Here is a 21962-nt window from a genome sequence, read left to right on the forward strand (position 1 = left end):
AATTTTATTATAGCAGTATAGCAATATCCGCATCGTCTAATATTATAGTCACGTAGGTAAATATTTGATCAATACATATTTTTGCCAATTTCATCTACAAATAATAATAATACACATGATAGATGTGGTAGCAGTACAAGGCTACGTTCATATAAAAACGCAAACAAAATCACAAATCCATTCGATTCTAATATATACATGAATGGACCAAAATGTGTATTAAAACAACACGATGAGTAAACAGTGAATATTTGTACAATATAAATATTGGTTGATGATTTTATATTTGAATAATTTTTGCTTTGTCGGTTACTCGGAAACATTTATCAAACCAGTAAAATTTAAGAGTCCATTCACATGTACCACATTTACAGAATATCACAGAGACAAAAAGTGGACAAGCAGTGGTTACGTGTAAGCATCGCTACAGCTTCTTATAGCTTTGTTACAAAAAGTCAAACGTGGCTTTGTGATATAGTGTCCGGTGTCCATCATACATTGTCGCTAGTGGTAGCGATATCAATACCGTCTTTATTCCATATGCTATAAAACTGAACTTTCGTATAAAGTTCTTTAAATTCTTACATTTCGCGCCCACAGCCATCGTTGCGTGATAGTGTAAATAGGCAATAAGGAATATTTTCCTGTCGCACGTGTTTGCGTCCGCGACCTGTCGGTACATATAAATTTTCTTGCTGCAGTATCTTTGCAACCTTTGAGCGTATGAAACGGCACAAGTATCACGCGTGTGAATGGGACGCGTGCAAACGTAAACACGCGCGACACGGACGATACCCACGCCCTAAAACTCTCATATGTGATAGATCAAATAAATGAACACACGTGAAATGTTATTTTATCACTAAAATAGCCTTTAGAAATGTCTTATTGAGATTTAGATCTCGAAAGATGGTTCTTGTATTGTGCTGAGTGAGGGTCGGGTCAAGGGTGTTACAGAAAACAAATATTTCTCCGAAGCTTAGGTGTTCGAGGCTCACTGCCTTCCTTTTCCGATATTGAACAATAGGTAATATTTGGTATTGAGTTTACAGACGAAAACTATTTGAATCAAATATTACGTACATATTTATTTTGCTTTGCTATACGACGAAGGGATTACCTACTATTTTGTTAAAAAAAACTTTTACGTTATAAAACTTTTAAATACGTTACGAGTATCAAGCTGTCGTCAAACCACTGTGTCACTGCTAGGCATGAGTCTCATCTTGGAGAGGTAGATATTTAAGCCCTAAACCAAGTACCAATCAGTAGATTTCACACCTTTGACATTTTTTGTCAAAGTTTTAAGGTTTTCTAATGATGTTTCCTTCATGTAACACGTACAGAACTTCGAAATGTCCTAGGTACCGAGGATACAATTCCTCCAGATTGGGAGGTTGAATTTAAAACTACTAAGCGATCATTTTTTTTACGCCTATCAAGCGTTACAATACAAATATATGAAGAATAATCTAAATCACAATGTAATTTAAAGTCATTTATAATCCATGGCTAGGACACAGGGTTAGCGGGGAAGATGCGGATTGGATAGAATGAATACACCTTGGAGGACTATTTTCTTCGTGATGGATTCCTTCAGCAATCAATGCAAAAATCAGAACTTTGGGGCTAGGTTTTCTACTTCGGACCTCCGATGAAAAGGCCGGGTTTCAATCATGAGGCTATCACTCTTTTTAACCATTATATTCACAAATAATATTTTTTGTTACTAAATGGAACACAAACTTAATTTCCTTTGTTATTACAAAGTAATAGTTGTTCTACTAACTCTCGTGGGAGCTCTATTTTTAAGTTCATTTTTACTATTCTGTCACTAAAATTTTGGAACTTTTCCGTGTGATATTTCTGCGAATAAAGTGGAAAACAAGGCAATCACAACTTCGTGGCAGAACTGGAAACTTCTACGTTGGTAACAAATTGACTACATTGTGTCATTGGTGAAAATAATAGCACTATTAAATATTTGATCGTCGTTTTATAATTCCTACATTTTTGGTTTTCGATTTTTTTATTTACTAAAAACGAATTAACGAGAACGATCTGCCTTAGTATTAGATAGTCAAAACTATTGAAACTCGTGTCTATATGATCTTGAGTCAACATTAAATATTAGGATTGCATTACCTTCCACCGCCACGCTTATTTCTACCTCTTAACCGCAGTGTGAATGGTAACGAGTAACAGTACATACCTCAGATAGGGCTCCAATTTTAACTGGGGTTGATTATAAATGTCCATGGGCATCAGTTGCCACATCCCATTAGATTGACTGCATGTGTGTTTGCCAGTTCTAAATTACAAAAAAAAACACTTAGGTTTAAAATAAAAACATAAACTTATGTGTGGTCCAAAAGGTCCATAGACACTGAAAATGCATATCCGAGTTATTCTGCGTGACATGGGTAGGACCTTCATAAATGGGCAGACATTTAGTCACGTCGCTTCAAAGGCGGAAACCCTCACTGAATAAATGTGTATTATATTTTCGCGCTGAACATACGAGTACCTTGCATACATTGTCTTTCAATTTTCGTATTGTTTTCTATATTTGTTTACTTATGTGTACTTGCATATGTGAAAATTTTAAACAACTTCATTTACATAAGTTGCTTTTTCAATAAATAGTAATTTAGCGGTTATTAAAATTTTGCTTACCGTACCTAACACCGTAATATTACGTTTTTGGAAATTTAATCAATTCAATTGCAATTCTACGTTATGATTTTTAAAGTACAAAAATGTATTCAGTATAGGTACCTACATCATGGCTATATTTATAGTATTTACTAAAAAACCAGTTATATATCTACACTTAAATTTTCAATGTTAAAGACACCAATAGATATTTATGTCATAACATTCCTTCGTATTGCTAAGTAGATCTATTGGACCGAAGCCGTAATGGTCTTACAGACAAACCGTCATTTATAACCAAAGACAGCTAAATGAATGTTTAAGAGGAAACTTAAATGGATCCGATGTAATTGGGTTTATAAAATATCAATTTGCTAAGTGCTCGTCACCTGCGACCTGCGGCTCAGTTCGATACCAAGCTAAGATAAATGGAGTCTCGTCGCTATTTCAGATCTCTGGCGAGTTTATCGTGTGTAGAATATCGGAATTTAAAATTCATTAAACGATGTTTATTATAACTTGCACTTTGGAATTTTGGTCATAAATCAATTAAATGTTCTTAAATGGAAATAAATAGGTCAAAAGTTAATAAATTAAAAATAAATATTTTAAGTGTCTTTGGTATAATACGGACTTTGTAAAAACATCGGAACTTTACAAAAAATTGTAAGAAATATCGAGGATTTGCACTTTTAAAGACATGGAATGTGAAGAACTAAAATATTAATTCCAATTTCCTTAAAAGTGACTTACCGCAAATTCATTCGCAGATGTCGTGTTCATTGTTCTTGTTGTAAATGAAACACTAATTTCCTCAATAATAATACAAGTAGGCGTAATTTCGCACAATGCTATTTTCTTTTAATTAAAATCTTTTACACTCATAAAAACCGTAACAAACAATCGTCAATTTAACTTTAATTTACATAAGACAGAAGAAGGTTGAAATTACAGGAAAAGTAAATTTGCTTTGTTTTCTTTGCCCTCAAGCTACGGTGGTTAAAATTTTAGAAATTTTGCGAATTCACAATTTTAAATGAGCGTAGACGAGACACGCGCAGATTGCGGACGACTCGAGAATGTTTTAATACTTTTTACTGCTAAATACATATATGCAAAAGAGATTGCAGGCAGGGGATTGAAAACATGAGCGAGCTGCACGGAACAACTTAATGAGTTTGTATTCCAACTCCATATAACGGGATTCGCGTTAACATATGCATATGGGCCATATAGGTAGGTAAATAGATTTTATTATTGTGGATACTCATAATCATCTTTAGTCAATTTTTGAGTTACAATATGTAGCTACAACATTATAAAGCGCACCAAAAGTTGAATATGCCGATTAAGGCGTTCTATACCATAAGTAGCATTATGTAAGAAAACTCTTGGGATGCGATGAATTCGAACACGTTATGCAAGAACCCCACACTTATTCCTCGACATGAGCATTGTTCTTGTCGTTTCTATGTTAATAAGAGAATAAGGAAAAAAACATTCTTTTATTACATTGAAGTAGTAAACGAGACGGTAAGTGGTCACTACCATCTATGGACATTTGTAACTAACAACATGTACTCGTAGAATAGTTGTTCTACCTGAAACCAATAATTGAAACCAACATCTTAAAATAATATTATTTTAATCATATATTGGAATTTCGTACCACGACCTCGTTAAAGTAGGATTGTTTTTATAATATTACAATAAGCAGTTTTGTATTATATAGGTCGAAATTATTCATTCTTTTTTTGTGCAGGAAATTTAACTTTTTAAGCAAAATGTGACAATTTCAATTGGTTTTATACAATGATAAAGCGAAAAATGAATAAGGGTTTAAGTTTGTTAAGCTGCGTATGACGGAACACAATTAAGACCGAGGTTTGATAGAGAAGACGTTAGTTTTGATGTCTTGTTTCCTCTTGGATAAGGGATAAAAAAATAGTCATTCTTTTACATCACTCGGCAGATATAAGACAATACAATTTTAAGGAGGTCGTGGTACGAAACAAAATAATGTTGAGGCAATATTGGAAAAAACATCCTGAACTATGATGGTATTTAAAAGATGGTGGTAGGCCCCCTGTGATTGATTAATGAGCAAAAGTGGTAAAGCAACTCCTGTTCACTAAGATGGTATATTCATGTCTAAATCAGCCAGTATCCTACTTTTCTACCGAAATAAAAGAATTGATTCTCTCTAGAAATAGGTGTGAGGGCGCTACCTCCTCAATCCAACTATATTGGTTCTACCACTGTTTACAAACATGAAGCTTGCAAATTTACTTCTCAAAAATATTGCATTTATGCTGTAGTCGATGTCTGGTCTATAATTAATTCATGCGCTAGGTATCTAACTACACATTTATATTATTGGTATCATCCTTACTAATATTATAAATCCGAAAGTAACTCTGTCTGTCTGTCCCTTCTCTATCGGTTGTCTCTTCACGCCTAAACCACTGAACCGATTTTAATGAAATTTTCTACAAAGATAGTCTAAAACCCGAGAAAGGACATAGGATAGTTTTTATCCCGGAAATCCCACGGGAACTAGGGATGGCGATCTAAGATCGATTAATCAGATAATCGCTCTTTTGGACCAAAAAGTCGATTATTTTAATCGATGTTAGTAAGGATTGAATCGTAAACTATGCATTTGATCAAGTGATGATCTTTATATGAAGTTGAAAGTACGAATTTTCAGTTTTATGTATGTTAGTATATTATTTTCTTTTAAACGCGGGCGAAGCCGCGGGCAAAAACTAGTTATTTATAAATAGTCTTTGTTGCAGTAACCAGTTTTTGAACTAAATCCTCAACTGAATGGAAATAACTACACTTAGCAGAGCTTGTGATTACGTTATTGTTGGCTCACATAACAGTATGTGCTCTCAATGCTCAGCTATCAATAGCTAGCAAAGCCGACTTCATAGAGCACTGTCAATTTGAAGATAAAGCTCCACATTGTTTAACCTATACAATGAGAGAACGGCTCCAGAATCAAATACAGCTTCCGTACATTCCTGTAATTCTAGCTACCAAGAATATACGAATTTAAATTTTTGATGCCTTTCGTCGAATCTATACGTGTAGGTTTTTACAGCGTATTCATTCCACTCTCTTTTCTATTTAGAGATGAAATTCATAGGTTTCCATATAAATTGAATTTTAAGCAAAATAATGGCATAGCTGAAACAGCATTCATTTTATACGCAAGGCCTTATAAAATTAAAAAAAATATATCAAAATAAAGTTTGTAAGTTTACTTTAAACGTTTCAGTAGGACTACCATGAGTTTACAAAAGTATTACTCGCTAGCGACTGCGTAAAATAAATGTATGAAAAATTGTACAGCGCCTCTGTTGGTTACTCGTAGAACTAAATTCCGTAGTGTGAGCCACTCGTAACGTAAAAAACATATCGAAATCACATCGCTAGCGAATGTCATTATGATCTATTGCCATACAAATTCGGTCCCATGAGTCATTAATTTGACAGACGTTGTCAAGAAATACCGTAACGATAGTAGTTATGTTATTCACTAGCAAAATGACAATAGTTTTCTATTTACCATTTCTATAGTGGCGTTTCTATGCCAACTCATGGTAATGCTACTGGTGTATTTGCTAAATAGTTTACTCGAGTGCAAAGGTCAAATTGTATTATTTGGACCCAGTATGGTAAGATTAGTGTGCTCCTCTCTCTGTGCTAAGGAATCCAATGACTGATCAGCTATCGTACAAAAAAATACTTATACTTATAGGTATACACACCACATATACCGTATAGGTACACACCACATTTTCTTGCCGTAGATAACTTGATTTAGAAAAAAGCATAAAATCGTTTACCAACGTGTTTTATTACTTATACTTATTATCTTTGTACTCTGTTGCGCTACGATTCTCGCTACGCAATGTTGCCGCTACGCGCTTCCTTTTGCCTACTCTGTAATTTATAGCTGTTGTTTTTAAATTATCCCTCATTCTTATATTTATTTATATATTCCAAGATATTTTAGATTAAATAAAGAGCTTCCCCTCAGGACCAAGTTAGAACAACTCAAATAAGTATGTCTCCCTTAGCACACATCTAAAGCAGAACATTAAACAGTTTAAAGTACTGATATTAGATAGAAATACGTGTAGCTGTGGTGCCATGAAAATCGACCTGCAAAAGTCTCTACCACCTACAAAGTAAAATACCTTGTGTAAAGACTTCAGCTGGACTGCATACTCGCTTGCTACTTCAATCGTATATTACAACAATTGGCTCTGTGTGTCGCTTGTTATAGAAATTTCAGAGAGTCTAACAGACAAGAGGTCCGTGGGGTCACGACGTGTGCGGCGAGCGACGGCGGCGCTCATTAATTCTCCCGGCAAACACAACCGCCCGCTGTGTGAGAATGACAGCACTCGTTTGTTATTCCCCAGCATGTTGTTGCGAGCTCAATACAATCTATTAGAGCCTGTCGACACTGCACTGCCGACTGGCCTTTTCATGCTTCCGCAAATTAACTCAAGTGACCCCGCTAACAACGCTTTTATTTCGTTTCGTTATTTCATTAAGAAGTTTAGATACTACCTTTTATCAAACACAAATGAAGACACTAAATTGTTCGTCAAATTATTTGCGGGTAATTCACAGACATAGTATTTATATTCTTGTTTAGACAAAATGTAGCATAAATAGTTATTTAAACGCCTTAAAATACTAAAATAGGTAAAAACCATCACCAAAACCAAGAATATGTTATAATAATTATAAGAAGGATCGCGTGCCCACTCAGAATGAGACAGTTTTGTATCTATCGAACAAATGTGTAGCTTAATTCTACCTTTAGCAATATCAGGTCATAAAAAAGAATAGGTACACGATTGGATTCCAAATGAAGTATTGTATTGAAGCGTGTTTATTGACACAGTGGATACAATCTCAATCCATTTCTATTGTTGTATGTTAGTGAAATGTAGGTGACTTGTAAGCCCTTTGTGTAATATTCGGTTACTAGTGTCTACACTAATAGATATTATTAATATAAAGTAGCTGGTAGTACAATCATCGCCGACGGGCAGTTTTAGAGGGTCGGATATTGGAGAGGCACTATGTTGCAGAAGCTATTAGTGTTGATGGCTACAAAGTGTGGACTCCGGCAATTACAGCGGTTGAACCCGCCTGCCGGGGAAGGTCTGAAATATATTATAGTAAATAATTAAGGAACACGGCTTGAATTGGGATGCTTGGCAACCTGTGTAAGTCTATATACTGAAAAATATGGATTATATTGAACGAAATTTTCCGATATCAAAATGTGAACAATCATTTCCAATACGTAATAAAAGCTTGACTTTAAAGATTGTTTACTTCATAAAATATTACGATCATCAGGACTTTATGTCCGTTTATTACTTTAATTTCGTAACGTACATTCATAATCAAATTAACAGGTTTATATGTAGCTATAGACCATACTCAATGATAACTAACTTAGGTCTTTGAACAAATCAATAGCTGTATCTATAAATTTTGCGTTAAATATTCGATACACGCCACATGTCAGTCTGTAAAAAAATATATAAATACAAGTTGATTGTTTAGAAAAGTCGGGACCCGACTGGCCGGAGGTGGCAAATCACCGGACGTATCCGGTGAGACTCATCCGGAAATTGGGAAGTCTCCGGCGACCGACGCGGTATCATTTCGAAAGAACTTCGGTGATTTGCTCCAATTTGCGTTGCCACCTGATGAGGCATCCTTTGACCCGTTTTTTATGACATAGATATAATACATATATGAAAATGTAGATATATTTTTAGACCACTGTTTTTTGTAAAATAGAAGTAACAAACGAGCGTCCAATCCATCCAATGGTAAGTGATCACTGCCACCCATAACCATCTGTAACGAACTCCATATAGAACGGAGGTTCTATCTGAAGCTAGTCACAGATGCATTGCTAGTCACGAGGACTAAGAGGAACACCTCGTGTGTAAATCGGCTGGCATCCATACCTTTCCAATGCAAGAAGAGCTTCTCGTAAAAAAATAGGTGTGAAATTGGTACCTGTTTTTTTTTTCCGTGGGGAACCCTTCATTGGTTCCTCTCAGCCGCGGGGGCAGCGGAGAGGATATGCCGGACAGGAGTCCGGCATATCCTCTCCGCTGCGGACTGCGGGTACGCTATGCATTCGTCCGCGGTCCTGACGGCGTCTGCCCACCACAGGGCCCGTCTCTGTGTGGGATGGAGCTGGAGCTACTCCATCCCCTCGTCTTTGAGGAGCGCGCGGGAACACCGCGCGCGCCACCTCGAGGCTAATGATATATTTGACGTAGGACACCCCCGTGTCCTACGCCAATGCCTCCGTTATGGGGGTAGGAGATGGGCGTGGGGAGCCCTCCTCCTGCGCCCGGTTTTCCGGCTGCGGATAGGGAGGTCTGAGGATTTCTCTCTCTCCCTCTCCGCAGCCTCCTTCTGCGAGATGACTTCTTCGCAGAAGGATTTTACTCCTTTCCAAGACCTGTAATTGGTACTGGTACCTAGAATTGGTACTGAGACCTACCCGGCTGAACCGTAATGATTCTTCTTACCAGTATATTACTTTGTTAACATTTTGTTAACAAAGTAAAATATGTAAATGGAAATAATATAATTATTTTCGTGAACCCGTGCTCCGGAAAATAAGAGCGAACATTAACACGAGATTTAGGGGCAGTAAGGCAGAAATTTTAGGAGCAAGGATTACGTTGACCAAAACTTTAACACGATTTTATTAGCGGCGCAAACAGGTATAAGCAGGGTTGGGGCTATCCGAGGGTCCCGATGGAGCTGGAACGAGTGACTAATGAGCGGTCAGAGCGCTGAATACAAGCTAAAATATTTCAACGATGTACACATTTGGATAAGGACATGGTGCTGGTTTCATCCGCTATAAATGTTATTTTATCTTTGAATTGTTAATTTTGGAAAAGGTTGGAACGGGACTTTAATATGACGATTAAAGAATTTAATGATGTATATAACTACTTATACAAATGTTAACACTATCAAAAGTAAAGGGAAATCTAATTTAAATTTATAATATATTACTGTACTTACATACACAATTATATGAAAGCAGATTGCACACACGAGTAAAAGACAGATATGTATTATTTTCACGTAGGTACAACTGAGAAGTCCTATGATGGCAAAAAATCTATGCATATGACAACAGAGCAGCCAGTGGTCCATTATTCTTATATTCTTTTCTTAATGGAATCTTTTTTCAAAGAGGGCACAATGCAAATATTGGCGTAAGAGATATTCCATTAAAACGCCCGGATAGTACGTAGTTTGCTGAAAACTCTCGTTTACATTGTTCCAGACAGATCCGATTTTGTATTATCAAAATGTTCTTTCCTTTTTATCTAATAAGAGCAAACTAGTTGGTATGCAGCAGTTAGGTACTTCTAGTGAGAAGCAGTTCTAACTTTTTGGTAGAACGGCGACCATCTGAATCCTGACTATAGAGTTAGTTACAGATGAACCTATGTTGTATCAATTGAATCACAAGCTCATTTGGTTTTTCAGCCTTATAAAAAAGCCACTATCGCAGGAGCAATACAATCTACCTCAAGTTAGGTTTAATTGGCATTCATAGATATAAATAACGCATTTATAAATAACGTATTATAAATACATAAGCATATAAATATTTATAAATAACATTCGTTGAACGGATGCGGCACCGATACATTTTATATTAAAAACGAATTTCTCCGCACCGTTCTGCCAGCGTGCACCGTATTTCGATTTATAAGCAGAATCCGTAAATATTTTCAGATTACAAAGTATCCACCGTATGTCACCTGTAGTAAAGTTTTTTTTTATAATACCTATAATGTAGTCCTGTTCAATTAGTCTCAATTATCGTAATTTCCAAAGTTTCCCAAATTATGTTTTTGATGTTTTCTTATTAACATATGAAATCGGTCAACAAAGGGTTTTAGCCCTTTGTTGACCGATTTCGAAGGGACCACCGCGTTGTTGTCATTAAACAGAAAAAAGTGAGTTGTTTCTACCTTATCACAACAATCTTAAAAGTTATTCAATTCTAGTTTAACGGACGTGGTAGGTGTCTCTTACGAAGAGTTTAGTCCTCAAGGATAGCTGCCGACCAAAGTTATGACTCTAATGTAATTTTACCTTGATAACAGGTATTCATGTGCAAATTTACCACCTACCATCCATCAGATGCACTGCGCACTTAGTAGATGGATACTTCGGCAGTGTATTCAGACAATGAGCAAAATATTAACTCCAAAATTGCAGTTAGAATTTAAAATTAAAATGCACACACTTTTGTATATAGATATAAAATAGGAAAAAGAATTTTACGACAGTTACGACTTTACCAATCCGAATAGACTAGCCATCAATTAAAAGCGGATTGAGCAGCGATGTGGAACACAAAAAAAATGTGATTCGTTTGACATGGACTGAATTGTACTGTACCTAAACTAAGTTTTTTTCCAAGTTAAAAAGTTACCAGCAGGTTAGTAACACGTTAAGTATACGCCTAAGCTAAGCAGCATGCTATTCCACCATTTCACCAATTACCTTTATTTCACCATTTTACTTTTGGATACCAAGAAGTAAGAATTAATTTGAACTTAGACAGTGGGGCCTAAGTATTGAAGTTCAATCTTTAACAATAAGAAACGTGTTTGTACCTCTTCATTCCGTCTCATGTCTAATTTTAGGATAACTATAATATCTATATATTGAAATTATTAGATATATTTAATTATATAAACACAATATTTGTGCAATTATCTCAAACAAACTGAGGGACAAAAACAGAAAGAATCAGGAAAACCGTTTGTGGGACACGCATTAACTTAAACCCACAGCTGTTTTTATTTCCCCAAACTCAGGTAAATCTTTTTTAACGTCCAGCGAGTTAAATAAGGAAGATTAAGCTTTACGTACCTACTAGATATATTTTTTTATTTCCGTAACCGGAAAATTAGCAATTTTACTTAAAATTCTAAATCTGACGCAATTTACTCAAGCTTTTTCTTATGTATGTATATTAATTCGTTATTGAAAATAAACCTTAGCTATTTATTTGTGTGTTCGCTTGCTGAGTTCCAGAAAACCTCCCTAGCTAGCTGGACTCCGTATATTCCAGAACCGTTGAAGCTGGTAGAATATAACACAACCGCCAAATTTATTTTGGGATAATATCAGCAGTGATATGCTATGTTTTGTTTTGAATGATGTGCTGTAAGATACACTTCACGCATTCTAACTTAGTCCAAAGGGATCGCACCGCGTGAGCGACAATCAATCTTATCTGGGGTTAGTTACAGAGTTATAGATGTATTTACATGGGCGGCAATGGCCATTTACAATCAGGGTCACAGGGGAAATTATGTTAAATTGGACCACTGTTTTCTAACGTTTTAAATGTGTATTTTAGTATATATTGTAAAGTCACACAACGTCTCCGTTACCCTCGCGGCAGAGATAAATTCATGCAGGGTTTCCCCATGAAAAAAACCTGACCAAGCGCGAGTCGGACTCGACGGCTTGGACGGGATGGGGGTGGTAATGACTCCTGTAAAATTCAGTATAATTTAAAATTCCAAAGACAACACAAACACGAAAAATCTGGAGTGATGCAAATTACCATCGATAAAAGAGTGTGCTATTCCGAATACCGCCGCACGCATAAGTATGTTGGATTGTATTTATTATCTTTAGGTTTGTCCACCGCCATGACATTACTTAATGTCAAATGTCATCGATGACAAACGTTGTCATACTGACTGCTTTGGCTGACATGAATACTCTTGTCTGAGGGTTGCCGGTATATGGGAAATTCCAACACAATTGGGAGTTAGTTTGAGGATTCGCAAATTCGCTACTCATCAATGGAAAGGTCCATGATTTGAAAAATATTAAAATAGCGAACAGAAATAGACTACATACGGATATAATCATTTTATAAATGACCACCTGAGATAACATTGAAAAACAGGTTAAAATCTCCACATTTCATTAATTAAAAAAAAAATGTAAAGGAATCAAAGCCAAAATTAAAATAGATAAAGAAATAACTGCACGATATTTGTTTTTTCTTATTCCTTTAAGTAAAGAATTCGGATATTTTTCATCCCACATTTGGGAAGTTTCGCCTTAATTTTTGGCGAATTAAAAAAACAGACAGGCAATGCTTAGTCTGACTCTGTCACTTTGTTATTTGTCAATTGTCTTGTCACTTGTCAACTTATCGAATATCGTCAGCTTTTTTGTGAAGCAAGTTTATGCATTTCTGTTTGTTTGTTATAATTTGTGTTAATTTTCAAAGTTATATTTGAATTTTCAGTGGGAAATGAAGTAGGAGCTATATAACTAGTATTATTTCATTATTACTTCCTAATAATACTGTACACAACTATTGAAAATGAGTTTGAGACCTGATGATCATCGTCGAAAATGGGACAAAGACGAATTCGAGAAAATAGCTGCAGAGCGATTAAAGGCAGAATTAGAAGAAGAAGAACGATCCAAAAAGAAAGGTTTACATTAACATTCACTTTAATCTTCAATTGCAAGCCTTCGCTACTATTTGTCTGTCAACAAATTGTTGTCAATAACGTTGGATACAAATTAAATAAACTCACCGTTGTCATGAAATCATTATTGTCTAATCTTCTAGCAGTATAAATAAAGGTTCCGATCATGGTACACCATGTTAGCCAAGTGTAGTGTGTAAACTACCTGCATTTGACAATATGTTAATATTTGAGGCAAGTGAGGTTAGTTGGGGTTATTATAGACAACCACATAAAAGGGATAATTATTATAATAATATAGGACTAACAAACACACACATAGACCAATTGATGATAAGGGGTAACTACTTCCTATGGTCATGTAATCAACCCCAGAGGAAACTAAATTTCTACCTGAGGTTGGCCACAGATGCTTTGCTACCCGCAACAACTAAGTTGATGTGCCTCAAATTAATATATTTCCCTTACGATACCCATCAAATCCGAATACAGCAGCACAAAACACTACTGTTAGTGTAGGTGTGGTCGTGGAGCCAGTGTCCCTTACGATACCCATCAAATCCGAATACAGCAGCACAAAACACTACTGTTAGTGTAGGTGTGGTCGTGGAGCCAGTGTTAAGCCACAAAGGGTTCTGCCATCTTCAAATGTATGATGTAAATTTAGGCTGAAATTTTAGTCACACAGCTTCGATGTTACCTAATTAACCTAAAATCTATTTCTAATAATTATTTTCTTTCACTACTAAATTATATAATAATTATGATTTCAGCTCCGCCCATCAAACGAGAATTGCTAAAGCAACGTGACTATAAAGTAGATTTAGATTCTAAGTTAGGTAAAAGTGTAGTAATCACTAAGAACACACCAACCTCACAATCTGGGGGCTACTACTGCAATGTGTGCGACTGTGTTGTCAAAGATTCTATTAACTTTTTGGATCACATTAATGGTAAGAAGCATCAACGGAACCTTGGCATGTCAATGAAAATTGAGAGGAGCAGTTTGGATCAGGTAAATAGAAATAAAATAAAAATTGTTAATCTGTTTGTTGGCATAATTATCAAATGTGCCTAATTCAGACCCAAAATAAATTTCAAAATGGTATATTCCACGTAAAACTGCTAGTCCATTCTGAATATAGAAATGAATCGTGTTGCCATAGCAAATTGTGTGACTACACCTGCTTGCAAAAACTCAGTGCAGAGTAGCAGTTATGGCGAGGACTAAACATCTATACATCATTGAGAAAGGCATTCCTTCCTCTACAGATAGATAGGCACCATTAAATATGATACATGATTTGAAGGCAAGACAAAATATGCACGCAATACACCATAGGCAACATTTGTGATTGTGGTAGGACTGGAGATTGATTATAGATGTCCATGGATGGCAGTCTCTATTTACAAACAGGTGGATTAGATGCTCGTTTGCAACTTCATCATTGTAAAAAATTTGCTCCATCATAGTATGAAAGGATCCATTTTCTTCAGAAATAAATTATTTCATCATTAAAAAGTCACAAAAAGGCCAACTCTATAATTATTACAGTAGGAGTAAAACAAGTTCTGCCATTTATAAAAGTTTAAGCAAATTGAGCTTACACCATAATTTGATTACTGTCTTATCAATTACTTTTACAAAATTTACAGGTTAAAGCTCGTTTTGCATTAAATAAACGAAAAATGGAAGAGAAAAAAAGAGAGTACGAATTAGACAGCAGATTAAGAGAAGCAGCAGAAGAGGAGGCGAGAGTGAAAGAATTCCGTCGGGAAAGGCGTAGAGACAAGAAACGTAAGCTACAGGAAAGCGAGGAGCCTGAAGATTCGCCAGCACAATCAGAACTTGCTCAAATCATGGGTTTCTCGGGTTTTGGGGCGTCCAAAAAATAAATCTTTGTGAATATTTAGATATATTTGATTTCCTTTTTAATAAAGTACTTATAAAATTATAAACCTTGAGACTTTTTTATTTTTAAACAAGTTTTTATGCCACATTTAAATAAGTTAGGCCCTACTCTATTTGAGCATTCAACTTAGTTCTAGGATGTAGTTTTTCCTAAAATATACTAATAACCCTAACAGAATTATAGTTATCAGCAAATAGGAGATATTAAAATAAGCCAAATGTATCCCAAAACTAAGGATATCTTTTTTATTTATGAGCATTGACATACATAGGGGATAGCTGACTACCTTGTTAGTAATTGCTCATACCTAACTATTTAAATTACAAGTACAAAATCTTAGGCAGATACCTACATTATACAAATATTAATCAAGATTTTGTCAGTACGTTAAGCTACTCGGACGTTAACCTTATCGCGACGATCTCTGGACAAGACCCATTAACGAGGAACTTACAGGTCTCCTCTCAGAGTGACAGGGTTTAACTTTAGTCTATAGTCCACTATGATAGCCAAGGGCGAATTGGTAGATTTTGTGAGAATAAGACTCAGAGGTGAGCCCCTAAGTCTTCTTTTTTAAACTTACATAATATGCAGGTTACCTCGCAATGTTTTTCATTTACCGTTTATCAAGAGATAATTAATTCCAAATTCCAAATACGCACATAACTTTTGAAAAATCAGAGCTGCGTGCCTAGGATTCGAACCTCGGACCATACCGATCAAGACGTTGAGTTTCTAGGGTAAGCTAAGTACCTAGCTTACCGTACCTGAATAGGTGATGTTATGTACCTACCTATCATACAAGTACCTACTTTCTGTCTTGTATCAGTCATCCGGATGCAAACGGAAATTGCGAGTAAAGTTTCCAGTGTTACATAGTTAGTTCATTGTGTGTGAGCTATGATGCGAAACAAAGGTCATCGCTGTAAAACCATGGTGTTTATAACATTGTACGGTCTTCAAAACGGTTTATATATTTTTTTAAATAAAATGTAAACATTTCATAAGTAGTTACATTTTGAATAGGCACATGGATTAATAATACATAACTCGTTTTTGCCTGGTGGCCGAAACTACCATCACTAAAACCATTAAAGATTTGAAGATTTATTTTGGCTAGTCGGAAACCTTGAAAAGGTACCCAGTGCTGTGGAAGCGACGATGGGTAATGTCGATTTTTTAGCTATTAAAATCCCTGGTAGTCGTTGGCGCAACGAGGATTCGGGAATCGCCAAAGGAACACAACCGGAGTCCTCCGAGTGCGGTATCCCTGTCAGACTTAGTCTTGGAGGACCACGACTCGTTCTACATCTTCATGTTTTTACAACAGTATGCGACCACACAATAAGTCTCCTTTTAGTCAATCATGATGATACATATAGCTCACTTCAGGTTCAGAAAGGTCACGAAGAAAAATAATTAAATATTTAAAACTTAAGAAAACACCACGTGGAATATCTGATGATAACACACACAACAACACATCTATGATTGGCTTCAGGTACAGCCACTGTTCTGCCACTTACCGTCACGTTGTTTGCATTCTTATAATTTTCTAAAAGCTACTATTATCAAATAATCTTACAATATTAGTACTTGAGGGGCAACAATGTATTTAGGATATTCCAGTAGTACACGCTCCTTCCTTACCAATTTGAATTTATATAGCAAGTGGTGCCTTTGGGCTACAACGGTTAAATAACGGATAACTACAGTTTTATTTTTCTCTATAAAGCTATTTTATTAGCTTAAAATGTTGACAGTAGTCATATATGAGTGTACCTATAGGTAAAACTCGATGTAAACCTACTCTATACCTTGATACAACAAAAGATATATCCAACCAAAGAGGTATTTATGGTCATTCATTGAAATTCATGTGATTACATGATTTTCCGCTACAACCGTGCAGCAGTAGACACGCCTTCCTATATAACGCAAGTTCAAAGTCATGATGAGCTAATGTGGTAATTGAAATTGTGAAGATGAGATCGTGCACTCTGTTAACTTTATTTATAATATGTTATTTATCAACAACAGTTAAATATATCTATGGCTTTCAGGTTCGTATTAAAATAAAAAAATACCTACCTCTAATATTTTTAACAATATTTTTGTTGCAAAATTGTTAGCAATTACTTTTTAAAATATTAATCTCTTATTTGAAAGTCGACATGATAGTGATATGTAGAGATAGTTATAGTGAATAGAATTTAAACCCTTTCAGATCTCAATATATGTTTCGGTAAAAGTTACCTTATTAGGTCATAAAAGTACAAGGTATATAACGTTTATTTTATTTTTAGACGGTGTTTTACGACGTCGCCGCTGAGGACTCTAGTAGTTCAGGTAAAATTCGCATTCGTGTGCCTACTTAATAGGTACTTAGCATAGCATTATGCATTCATCCGTTTATTAGCATGGAACGGGTTAATCTTGTAAACTACTGAGTCAATTTAGAAGGGCCTTTCGCCCAAAGTGAACTTCAAGAATAGTAACAAAATAAGGCCCAAAAATATGCAACCTCAGGAATACCTCAAGGATACCTCAACACAATTTGAGACCATGAGGTGCATGCATGTGGAACCTCCCCAGCAGCGATGTATAATTAGTTTAGCTTAGGATGAGGCCGTTAGGAGTAAAGGTGTTCTGTGGATCAGGCACTTACAACGATAAACAAAATATAATAAATATTCCATTAGGAATTTAAAAAATCCATTACGTTATTTAGTTTTTTATTGGGCATAATTTGTACTCACTGTTACAGATATCGATATTTACGAATCAAGGCGAGAAAAACGGGAAATAGAATCACTTGATAATGATGATTATCCTGCAGCTTCCACTCAAGATGAACAAGAGGAGCCTGGATTTTGGGACAGAATTGTTAGGGTTGCATTAAAATTGTTTAATAGATTTATAGAATGGTTAAATTCTTCATAATATTCAATTAATTTGAAAAAATAACAAAATAATCCTAATTATTTGCATAAGGTAGAGTCTGCGTCAAACTGCTAGTCTGCTCCGAATATAGAAACGTGTCGCGTCGCAATAGCAAATTGTAAATATTAGCGGGATGAAGACAGCGCGGCACCCGTCCGCTGCCCGCTCTCGCCCACTGGTACATATAATGGATTAGTGTGCCCTTACGTTACGAGGGGTTATATGCTTGTAGTTGCATTAAACCGCATTGGCTCTCTGACAGACACCTGCGCCCATTAACTTCAGAGCGACTAGAAGTTTGGCGCGGACTATACTACTAATAATAGTTATATTTATTTACTGTTTCCTCTGTCTTCCAATAATAATGTAAAAGAAAAACACTACAATGATGTATTTTTTTTAATTACTTGCCTTTATTGAAAATGTGTTTTACAGATGCCTTAAACCTAATTTTTTTTTGCCGTTATGTAAAACCCCTCTTAAAAATAAATTGTTATTATGTAAACATTGCTAATTAAATTTCAAATGAATTGCTGTTTTTCAGGCACAAAACTTTTTTTTACTAATAATAATATCTATCTACTATCTACTAATAATAATATCGAAGGTGGTAGAACCTTTTATGGTTCGACTCCGGCAGCACCACCGCCACACCTATTTCTACCTAATAACAGCAGTGTTAGGCGGTGCTGTGTTCCGGTTTGAAGGGTGTGGTAAGGGAGACATACTTTTCCGAGGCGTTCCAGCTTAGTCCTCAGGTGTAGCGGCGCATCTGTGGCCGACCTCAGGTAGGAATATCTAATCCTATCTGGGGTTGATTACAGATGTCCATGGGCGGCAGTAGCCACTTACCATCAGGTGGACTGCATGCTCGTCTGCTACCCTTATATTATGAAAAAAAAAAAAAAAAAAAATCAGCATGAATGTTCGAAAATTCTAAATCTCTTACACATATATTTGACAAGATAGAGATATATAAAACCTTAAGTTAAGAATGAATATTTTAAATGGTGTTCAGGAATATTCAGTGGGTTATAATTTTTTTGCATAACAATCTGTCGCATTATAGTGAGTTCATTATTTTCAGTTGGCTTCACAAAGGGACTGAACTCCTTGTCATATATCCTGATATTTTGTAAGGCATTTTTGTATGTGGGACTTTTCATAAAGGCTTTGCTTGTTAGTGCAGTCTCAATAATGCACTTATCAATCACAGCAGCTATTAGTTTGTCCTCACACAAAGGTTTCCCTTCCAAGGCATTCGCTAACATATGATAGACTTTTTTAAAATCAATCTTCTCTGTGCATACAGCTTGCGGGATGTTTTCAAAGTCAGCTATAATTCTTAATGCCGTAGCTGTTTCAGTTTGAAGCTCAACGAAAGGAATTGTTTCCGTTAGTAACTTTGCCCAACTATTTAAAGGAATGTGTGGCTGGTTGAATTGTCTATTATGTTCTTTTATAATATTACGATTACCTTCTTCTCTTAAAGCTTTCTTCTTATAAAAATTTATAGCATCCTGAATGGCTTCTATACTTTTATCTGGAAGGCATTCCTGTAAATGTTCAATATTTTGGGATCCATGTGTTTTTATGGAATGATACAGACTTAACTTATCTTCCTTAGACCAGTCTTTAAGTAATCCCTGCTCGCTGCGTTCCATATTATGTTTCAATTCCTTTCCTTTTAGAATCTTTCAATTTCCTAAAAACAAGTGATCCACAATACCTGCAACAACAAAAGTATAATAAGAATAACATTATTTAAAATTATCATTTGCGGAGGTAAAACGAATGACAGAAAAATAAGCCTTCCTATCAAAATTTGCGTTTTTTGGTTGTGGGTAAAAACTCCTTAACACAAATACTTACCGAATATAAACTTCTGCGTTTTTAACTAGACTTTGAAATTCAAGACGATCATATAAATTACTGATTCCAAATGTCGTAGAATAAAATGTTATGAATTATTTTAATGAAATCAATGATTACAATGAAATTAATAATTATGCTTCACGATCAATGTCAGTGTCAGTGCCTGCCACTGTCACTGAGTGTCACAGACGTCACAGAGTCATAAGAAATGTTGAAAAGTATCGATACAAAATATGGAATATCAAACATTTTATAAAAAAATTGATATATTTTCTCATATATGTAGCTAAACTCGCTAGAATCCAAAGCCGTATAAAATAAGAAGGAACGAACAAGCTAACTTTATTGTCTATGTTTTGTTTGCGTTGAGTGTGAATGTGTGTGGCAATCTAATCTTTTAAATCTTATTTCTATCTATAGATAGTTATAGCTATCTTCAATCTCGTGAACTGTTTAGTTTACTCTATTCTGATTCGAAATTCACATTTCATGACGACATAAATCATATCATCATCTTTCGTCGTCAGCAGTACGAGGATTTTTTGTTATTTTGCCTAATAAAAAGGAATACTTTTGTAAATTCAAATAATGTACATTTTGTATAAAAATGAGCTATTGATATTATTTAGTTAAGTTGAACTAAATACATAATTATTATAAAACCGCCAATATTTTTTAAATTTCACCAACCACTTTTTACTGGATTTGTTTACACTAATATTATAAAGAGGAAATCTTTGTTTGTTTGTTTGGTTGTAATGAATAGGCTCAAAAACTACTGGACTGATTTTAAAAATTCTTTCACCATTTAAAAGCTACATTATCTAAGAGTAACATAGGCTATATTTTATATGTAATATATTTCATAAATAGATTTAGAGGCGGTACAAAGTTTGCCGGGTCAGCTAGTATTCAATATGAACATTTGAATGTATATCGTTACATCAATCGACTTTTTTATTTCCGACATCCCTAAATTCCTAGTGCCAGGGTCACAGATAAGGTACCTAATCAAACTTGTTTTTTCTGTAGGTATGGGTGCTCTGGTAATCATAATGTTGCTAGGATGTAAAATTACCTACCAACTATGCCTAAAAAAGAGAAAAATATAACCATTTAAATCAACATTTAAAATTTTATTACGAATTTCTGATAATAATCTTAAGAATATAAAGTCGGATATTTAACTTCGCCTGAAAGTGTGTAAAACATAGAGAAACATACTATTCGTGGAAACTGTGCATGATAACAGAACTATAGTGATGTGTAGCGAAAAAATTAAATTCAAGGTACAAGGTAAAGACATCTAAAATGAAATAAAAATGCCTATCGGTATAAAATTATATATTGATTACACTGTATAGAGAATGCGAGATAACCGTTACATATTTTATATTTAACGCAAAACATTGATAATTATAATGTAAGGAACTGGCTCAATGGCACTCATTTACCAGCTGTATTTATAAATACGATGCCTTTCAAGTGTTGTAAATGACAATACAATTTACAATAAGAAATCTTAAAAATTAAGTGCTTATTATATACATTATTTTTATGCTTGAATATATACGGATCGTCACATCGTATACTCGTAGACTAGCCCTCGCGACGGAATAACTGACGACTTTACATATATAAATATAATTTGGATTATTCCAACATCATAAAAAGAAACAAAAATGTTCATATACATAATTATGTTAAATGCAGATATCGAGAACACTAACTATGACAGCGGGATGTCTACATGTTTCTAGGAATACTGCATCTCATCTTTGAGAACTTTAAATAAAGTTCCTTACAACTAAACATACGCCTTAATGTTCAAGGTAACCTAACCTACATACATATTCTTGAGACAGTAACAATGGTTAGTATAACAAAAATGTATTATATAAAATTACACCCGCCTCATTCCTAATACATCTAATACTTATGCGTAATATCATTAAAATAACATCGTAATCGGTGTTTGCTGGACTTTTATAAGGATAAAGAAAGGGTA

At 35.0% G+C, this 21962-nt stretch overlaps 2 protein-coding genes across 2 annotated transcripts; one reads left to right on the plus strand and one right to left on the minus strand.

Annotated features, from left to right (window-relative positions):
- The first annotated feature begins 12912 nt into the window (after positions 1–12912).
- On the plus strand, positions 12913–15182 carry LOC140751064 (zinc finger matrin-type protein 2). Its single transcript, XM_073084892.1, has 3 exons — positions 12913–13226; positions 13997–14238; positions 14880–15182. Exons 1-3 carry the CDS (start codon positions 13112–13114, stop codon positions 15117–15119), a joined length of 597 nt encoding a protein of 198 aa, XP_072940993.1. The 5' UTR covers positions 12913–13111; the 3' UTR covers positions 15120–15182.
- Positions 15183–18463: 3281 nt separating this feature from the next.
- On the minus strand, positions 18464–20126 carry LOC140751063 (uncharacterized). Its single transcript, XM_073084890.1, has 2 exons — positions 19952–20126; positions 18464–19808 (listed from the first exon to the last, which is right to left on the minus strand). Exon 2 carries the CDS (start codon positions 19741–19743, stop codon positions 19063–19065), a length of 681 nt encoding a protein of 226 aa, XP_072940991.1. The 5' UTR covers positions 19744–19808; positions 19952–20126; the 3' UTR covers positions 18464–19062.
- Between the last annotated feature and the right edge of the window lie 1836 nt (positions 20127–21962).

The sequence above is a fragment of the Epargyreus clarus genome, unplaced genomic scaffold, assembly GCF_041222505.1.
Source record: "Epargyreus clarus isolate Ecla_fem2 unplaced genomic scaffold, WU_Ecla_fem_2.2 ptg000021l, whole genome shotgun sequence".
Classification (NCBI taxonomy): domain Eukaryota; kingdom Metazoa; phylum Arthropoda; class Insecta; order Lepidoptera; family Hesperiidae; genus Epargyreus; species Epargyreus clarus.

What these genes read in the sequence shown, in the direction of transcription:
- LOC140751064 (XM_073084892.1), top strand. Translation starts at nt 13,112, where the DNA reads ATGAGTTTGAGACCTGATGATCATCGTCGAAAATGGGACAAAGACGAA. An exon ending in AGAACGATCCAAAAAGAAAG is followed by an intron (nt 13,227 to 13,996) that starts GTTTACATTAAC and finishes TTATGATTTCAG; the next exon opens with CTCCGCCCATCAAACGAGAA. An exon ending in AGAGGAGCAGTTTGGATCAG is followed by an intron (nt 14,239 to 14,879) that starts GTAAATAGAAAT and finishes CAAAATTTACAG; the next exon opens with GTTAAAGCTCGTTTTGCATT.
- LOC140751063 (XM_073084890.1), bottom strand. Translation starts at nt 19,743, where the DNA reads ATGGAACGCAGCGAGCAGGGATTACTTAAAGACTGGTCTAAGGAAGAT.